General features: G+C 32.1%; 1 protein-coding gene across 1 annotated transcript; it reads right to left on the reverse strand.

The window, feature by feature from the left end:
- Positions 1 to 4,057: 4,057 nt before the first annotated feature.
- LOC114758247 (NAD(P)H-dependent 6'-deoxychalcone synthase-like) lies at positions 4,058 to 5,985 on the reverse strand. Its single transcript, XM_028947282.1, has 4 exons — positions 5,606 to 5,985; positions 5,246 to 5,489; positions 4,941 to 5,117; positions 4,058 to 4,530 (listed from the first exon to the last, which is right to left on the reverse strand). Exons 1-4 carry the CDS (start codon positions 5,926 to 5,928, stop codon positions 4,327 to 4,329), a joined length of 948 nt encoding a protein of 315 aa, XP_028803115.1. The 5' UTR covers positions 5,929 to 5,985; the 3' UTR covers positions 4,058 to 4,326.
- Positions 5,986 to 8,186: the final 2,201 nt, after the last annotated feature.

Consider the following 8,186-nt stretch of genomic DNA (forward strand, 5'->3'; position numbering starts at 1 on the left):
TAATTCCCTTTTTATTTACCTGAGAAAATCCTTAAAAAATAACTGTTGAATTTCAAAAATCCAAATTAGTAATAGTTACTAAACTACTAAAGAAAATGGCTACACTCGAAAAGCAAATAACAACTGTCACATTCCTAATGTTGGGCTTAGAAGTACCAAAGTTAGCTTGAAATGGGCAGGTTACCATACCCTTTTTGGTAGAAAATCCTAGAAATTCCCTAGAAGGACAGTAGGATTCCCATAGACTAAATCGCAAAAGGAAAGTTTTCTGAGATTGAGAAAAGAGGAAGTTAGAGACTCAGAAGAAGTCTTAGGGCCGATGAATGAGAAATAGAAATGATGTAGGCCAATAGTTATGTTGGAGGTCTCAAAATGAGGTGAATTTCAGGTTAAGCCAAACCATGGGCAAAATTATAATTTTACAAAGTTTCGGGCTGGTAAGAGTAAAAATGAAAATTATGCATAAAAATCCCTAAAAATGGGAAATGGTAGGTTAAGGCCTGAATGCTTTAGAAAAATTTCAGAAAAATAGGAATAAGGTTCAAAGGCCTGTATGAGGCTAAAAAATGAAGAAAATGCCCCTGGAAGGAATTTGTGAGATCCCCAAGGTTTTGACTAATTTGGAATATTATTGAAAATGAATTATTTAAAGTATAGGGAGGCCTTAGATAATTAGAAGAAAATGGGAAAAAATACTTGAGGAATTATCACAAGATTTAAAAATAATTTCGTCCCCAGAAAACGAAGAGGCTGGCTTTAATGGAATTTAAAACTTATTTATATACTATTTGGAGAAAGTCAAAGTCAAAGGTCTAGATGTTAACTTTGGACTTAAGGAAAATTAGAAGAATTCCCTGTGATAAATAAATATTATTGATATCCAAAGATAGATTCTCTGAGTTGTGGATCGATAGAAAGAATTTAGTCAAGATCACTCTGAAATAAATATTATTAATTATTTTAACTATTTTAATGGAAGAACAAGGGAAGAGCATCACTTTCTCTTTAGGCATGTTATATAATGCCATGTGGATTTATTTGAGGTTAGAAAATGATACCATAACATGTCCTAGTGCTCCTAGGAAAGTTAGGACTCCAAAAAGTATCCTATACAGTACAGAATGGTAAGATAGGTAAAAGAATGCCTAAGGGTTGTATTTTGCACAAATTTTATGTTAATTTACTCCCTATTTTAATGCTAAAATGATGAAGGAATATGGAAGAGACAAGTGTACAGTTAGATGGGGAAAGAAAGTATTACGTGCATGGTTAGATGCAAGACACGTATACGGTCGGATGCAAGACACGTGTACAGTTGGATTAAAGATATGTGGCTTGATGATGTAAGCATGATGTCATAAGACACTTATCACCATAAGATTAAAAGAGAAAATGGACGGCCCAAATCAAACCACATATTTTTAAGATCAACGGCCTAGATTCAGTCTTGTTTTTTATAAATAACCCCTCCCCTCCCTCATTTTCGTCCAACCTAGAGGAAACCTTGGGGAAAATCTTGCAAAATAGATTCTAGAGGGAGAAAGAAGAGGGAGAGAGAAAGGCTAAGCGGTCATATGCAAGACCAAGCTCCCAAACAAGGTATGTCCATGGTTTTTAATGTAGTTTTCACTACCCTTGTTGTTGTTGAGCTTGGTTATGGATTTTAATGATTTTTCGGAGCTTGAAACTCTGAGGAGACATGCTGCACGAAATTCTTAAGAATAAGGGGAGATGAAATTGATGTTAGAATAATGTTTAAAGGCTTGAAAGGAACAAGACTCAAGTGGTTTTATATTGAAATTAGTTGAATTTCATGACTATGTAACTTGAGTTATATTTCAGTCAAGACTGGTTCTTAAAGAAGGAGTTTGGTTTTGATTATTTTGAGCTTGGAAATGGATTCTATATGCAAAATTGTGTGGGAATAGTATGTGGAATTAATTTTAGAAAGGTTGGAAATCAAGCTCAAAAGTTAGAAGCTAATATAGCTCAAAGAAAACAAAATGTTGATATTGTTGGTTACCATGGCTCTAATGAATGAATGGAAATGATATGTTGATGCATTTAGGATCATGCGACATTGAGGAAGATGAAGAGCAAGCAACCTTAATGGTTGGTAGCAAAAGGAAGCAAGAGGAAGTAAGGAGAAAGTTTAAAGACACAAGGTAGCAAACTTGACCTTATTCTTATGTGTTTGGTATGTACTTCCATGTGTGACATGTTCCTATGTTATATGATTTTATGAACTCATATGTTGTGATTGTGAATGTGTTTGAAATATGCCATAGGCCTATGTGTTTGATGATAAATACATGATGATTGCCAAACATGTCATTATGTTATAAAGATATTAAGTTGCAAGCATGTTATAAATGCCAAGCTTGCCATGTATGTTTGAATATTTATTGTTTGCTACTAAGATTCTCCTGAATCTCACCCCTCCCTAACCAATCATTTAGGTCAAGTATGATGGACAATGATTGTATGGAGGAGAGCATGAGAAGGAAGGAGAAGAAAGTGAAGAATTATTCATGCTAATAAATAAAGCTATTGGTTAATGTATGATTCTCTTATTGTGTAAATTTATATAAGAATGCCAATGATACGATGTATTGGTTTAGAACATTTATGGCATGACTGGAAATGTATAAGAATGAATGGGAAAGAGAGAACTCAAGTTATGCATGCCAAAGTAATAAAAAGAATCAAAGCAAGAACTTTCCAATGGAAAAAAAAAACATAGGTTCTAGAGCAGTCAGCTTCCAGCTCCAATTTGACCTACCAAATGTATGGGCTAAGCCATGAAATTTGGTATTGTTAAAGTACACATTCTGAGCTTTAAAATAAGTGATAGATCACCTAAAATGGATGTGTGTGCCAAGAGTTATGCTTGGTCAAAGTTAGGACAGAGAAACTAGAACGTACAGTTTTGACTAAATAAACAGTAAAATTTAATGAATAAACTGTATGAATTGGACAAAGATAAGTCTAGTTTTATATTTTTCTCCTATAGAGAATTAAAAGAGCTTTGAGTAGAATTTTGGAGTACCACAATATGATTTTTATAGAATTAGTTATGATTTTTAAAATTTGAACCAAAAATCTGAAAGTTAACTGGTGAACAGTAACCCAAGGACCAATTGTAAATTTCCAATCTATGGGCTTATTTCATGATCCACTTGAATCATAACGCTTCCAAACGCGTACTCTGAGGGGTTAAAGGAATAATGTTTCAACAACATATTTTTGTAATAATTCTTGATTTGGAATTTTGAAATTAAACAATAATTTTTTTCTGAAATTTTCCCTATTTTCTTTTACTACTTTTGTTTTTATTTACTTTCATCATGGAAAAATTTATGGTAGATGGCTGTAAAGTAGGTACTCAAAATCGCTTGAAATTATATCCTTTTGATAGCCAATAAAAATACCACCACAAAAAGATAACAGTCTTTCACGGTTATAACATAATAATTAAACCTAGAAGATCTTTTAATATGTTTTTGTGCTATTGATTTAAAATATCTTTATTTATTGCTTGATAATATTTTAAAAATACAACGGATTTATAATCACTGCGTAATTTATGCATATAATAAGAAAAATGGATATAAATTTATGTATTGAAAAAGGTATTTTATATGCTTGGATCCTAATATAAGATATAAATAACTAATTTGTGGCGTAATCAAATTAATTAATTAAGTTGGCATTTTATTTGTAGCAAGTGTTTGTTGGCTTATGTAAACTACCCTGTTTAATTATATGAATAGAACTGACTAAATCCAATCTCGTGCTTACTCTTGTATTAAAAATTAGAAAAAAAAAATGGAGGTAATATTTAATATAGGCTGTAATTATGGGTAAATTTTTTCCTTTGAGTGTGTGTTAAGGATTATCTGATCTCTTGACTAATAGCAAAGAATTTGTCTCATTCAAGGCATAAACATAGACTTTGTCACTCATAACAAAATCTTTTTCATACACGGTTCAGAATAAAACACTTGACAAGTTTATTATTTAAATATTTTCGTTCATATCATGACTCAGTATAAAATATTAAATATCTGCCAACATTTTCAATAGCATTGTCTATATATGATGCGTGACAAAGTACTCAAATCAAAACACACACACACACATATAAAATATTACATATCTCTTTGACGTGAGCAAGAAACCTAATGCATGGCAGCCAGCCCCCTAAATTATTGCAAGACCTTGTTACGATAAGCCAGATACATAATTATAGCTCACATATTATTATTATTATTACTATTACTATTATTTTAACATTTACGCCATCCATTCTAGCTAGCTAGCTAGTTACTGTTCATCGTCCCAGAGATCATCAAGAAGAGGCTTGGTTGGTCCTTTGATGAGTCGTTCTTGATTGATTTCACTTAGTTTCTTGTAATCGTCTTCTGTCAGTGACCAGTCAAAGATCTGCAAGTTTTGTTTCATCCTCTCTTTGTCATAGCTCTTCACCACAAAGCTCACTCCTTGCTCATATATCCATCTAAGACAAACCTGGAAAAAAAAAACGGAAAATATAAATAAGCACATGTTTATTTATACTCCTTAATCATTTTGGTAATAAATTACGATCATCCCCAACATTGCAGCCCGTCAAAAGTAGCATTCAGTTTTGGTGCTCATAACTGGACTGTCTAATCTAAATAGCTTAGACTGATATTTTGTTTTTAAATAATTGTTTTAATAGGTATAGAATCTAAAATACAAATAATCTTTTAACTGTTTCTTTTCAAAAAAGAAAAATTTTAGTATTTAAAAATTATTAGTTAAAAATTTTAAATCTGAACCGTTGAAATTATATTTGTTTAGAATTCATCTTACTCTGGCTATGAGCACCATAGTGTTCATCAATGTGATGAACACCGAAACCAAAACTAGGTCCAAGAAGGATTAAGGTAACTAACCTGAGCAATAGTCTTGCCGTAAGCATCAGCAATCTCTTTGACGACGTCGTTGTCAAGAACTATGTTATTTCCTCTACTGACTCCTTTCCTCAGAGGAGAGAATGCAGTTAAAACAATCCCATTTGCCTTGCAGAACTCTCTGAGCTTCTTTTGTTGCCAAGCAAGGTTCATCTCAACCTGATAATAAAATCAAATTAAACCCTTGTAGCTAGTTGAACTTGAAGGTGCCAACAAAAGGGCAAAAAGTAAAGAAACACGTGAGGTAGCCTTGTTGAAAACGATAAAATGGGATTTAAATTTATTACCTGATTGACTGCTGGAGGAATGGTAGCAAAAGAGAGCAAGTTCTGAAGCTTCTTGCTAGAGAAGTTGCTAACTCCTATGGCTTTGGTAAGGCCAAGTCTCTGGCATTCTTCCATGGCTGCCCACACACCTTTCATGTCAAAGGGAACCAGTTCTGATTGTTCAATGGGATATGTAACCTTCCCAGGTTTCGCACTTATGGGCCAGTGGATCAGAAACAAGTCTAAGTATTCCAGTTGAATTGTTCTGCATAATTCATAAGTAACAGATATAACTAACGATATAATAACCAGCAACAAGCAAGAAATAATAATAACTGGGTTTAGTCTGGGTCAAAAGCAAAAAGGAAAGAATTTTGAGACCTTAGTGATTTTTGGAGAGCAGGAACAAGAAGATGAGGGTGATTATCAGTGACCCAGAGCTTGGAAGTGATGAAGAGTTCATCTCTGGACTTAAAGAGTCCAAGTTGAAGTGCTTCCTTTATTGCTTCCCCAACAGATTGTTCCACTCCGTATGCTGCTGCGGCATCAAAATGCCTGTATCCTTGCCTGATGGCCTCAACCACTGCATCTTTCGTGCTTACCTTGCTTGCGGCTTCCGGAGCGGTGCCGAGTCCGATTACCGGCATCATCCGTTGGCCGGAAGAGGATCGGAGAACGAGCTCAGGGATTGCTGGAGCAGACATGTTTTAGCTATAGGTGTAGAAACGAAAGTGTGCTTATGAGTAATGAGATTTTGTTGCTGATGCGAAGAAAGCGTGGCCTCATGGGACCTTTTATAGAGCCATTTGGGTGATAAAAGAATAAAAATTGTAGCTTTAATCCGTGAAGCTTTTCTCAATCTTCATTTAAATCTTTACAGTTTTAAAAATTTGTAATTACTAATTAGGCCATTCCAGTTTAATTTTAATAAGTTTTAAGTAAGTACTTGACATTTCCTTTTTTATAAATACATGTGTGCAGTGTGTGCGCGCCAGATGATTAATGCTATTTAATTATCTTTATCTTATATATTGCTGTTATACACTTATACTATCTAATTACCTTATTAAAACATCTACAGTTTTAAAGTGAGATAATTAATTACTTTTAAAAAATTAATTTAATATTCACAAAATTTTAATAATATACCACTCTAGTCCTATGGGTAAGTCATTTGTGGGAAAAAAGTTTAGTTCTAAATACAGGTTACTTGTAAGGTAATTAATGACATTTTTTTTCAATTTTATCCTATTGAATATAATAAGAGAAATAAGTGAGAAAAACTGTACATAATATTTTCTTAATATTCTTTCTTCAATAAGGGCAAGTCTGAAAATTTTATCAACTTAATTAATATGAAAACGAGATACAAGTAATCCAGATATAAGACAGTGGCATAATGGGTTTTGATGCCACTTTTAAAACCGAATGATTTTATACGGACCAACAATATAACATTTCAAAATGTTTTATGCGGAAGGGCAGCGCAGTCCTCTTTGACTGAAAAACAAAACAAAACAAAACAAAAGGTCCGCCTTAAAATGTCACAAGACAGAAAGAAAAAGATATTTGCTTAAAAAAGCAACGACTCTTCTGATGACCAGTCAAAATTTTTTTTGGTTGAGTCAAATTAAGACAATAAATTTATTGGCAAAAGGAAAATTAAGAACACTATACTTATTTTTTATTCCTTTTAGAAATCAGCAGCCTGCCATATTAGATTGGACTTTACCCCACAGCCAAAAAGAAAAACAAATAAATTAAGGTTTTTCCATCAAATATAATTATTATTCATGGGCTATTTCGTGTTGCATTAACTAAGAAGAGTCACCAAAAACGTGTCGTTTTTCAATTTGTCACTATTTTGTTAAAACGACACAGTTATGGCGTGAAGTTTCACAAAGTTAATATGTGACTCATCCTCATTAGTAAAGTTAGTCAATCATCCGATAACCTTGTCTTATTGTTTAATTTCTTTAATAAATTCAAGTCTTGATAAAGTGTCATTGGTGATTTGATTTATTTATTATGGTGGGTTAGGCTTTTGACTCAAAAAAAAAAAAAAATAAGGGGGAGGTAGGCGTAATTTTTGTATTTTTGCTTTTGTATATGTTTAATGGTACTAATGAATGCATTCCATTAGTTACATTCATATATAAAATTGGCCTTGATATTAAAAAATAATTAGAATGAAATGTGGGTCACTAATAAATTATGTTGAAATTACTATTATTTTCATGAAGAACTTGGTTTATCTTATGCACTCTCATCAATATGCCATACTCTTCAATTTTTTTCATTTAACACATTTTAGATGAAGAAAACACGAGCAGATGGTTCTGATGGTTAAATATGATCAACCTTTTACGCAATGAAATAAATTTTTTATTGATTTTTCTCCAAATTTATGATGAATACAATGTCTTCGGAAAAAAAAATGCTTTTAATTAAACTCAACAATAATCTTACCTAATAAAACTTAACATTTTATAATTATGTGTGCATATAATGAAATGCAGTTTTTCTGGGAAAAAAAGAAAGATATGTAGTGTAGTTCTTGAAGTTATGACTAGTTTCAATTTTATATTACAAAAGTCTTTCAAGAACTAATTTCCAAGTATTTGGAATCACCTTTTGGAAATTTTGATTCGAGCACATAATTTGCGTCAATGCTTGTATAAATAATATTACTTTTTATAAATATTATATATATATATATATATATATATAGATTAGCATCATAATAAGGCGGACTTTTTAGAGATTATTCATATATATATATATATATATATATATGTATAAATATATGGATGTTGGTAATTGTGTATGATAAAGATAATGACTAATGAGGCATCTCAAGAAGTAGGTGAGGATACGGGGTAGGTGTCTATACTTTTTAAATTATATTGAGTGACCATATTAATTTGTTCTAGAAGAAATATTTTGCCAAATGAAGGTCATG

This window comes from Neltuma alba, unplaced genomic scaffold (assembly GCF_004799145.2).
Source record: "Neltuma alba isolate B1F8T4 unplaced genomic scaffold, ASM479914v2 tig00010684_pilon, whole genome shotgun sequence".
In the NCBI taxonomy this organism is placed as follows: domain Eukaryota; kingdom Viridiplantae; phylum Streptophyta; class Magnoliopsida; order Fabales; family Fabaceae; genus Neltuma; species Neltuma alba.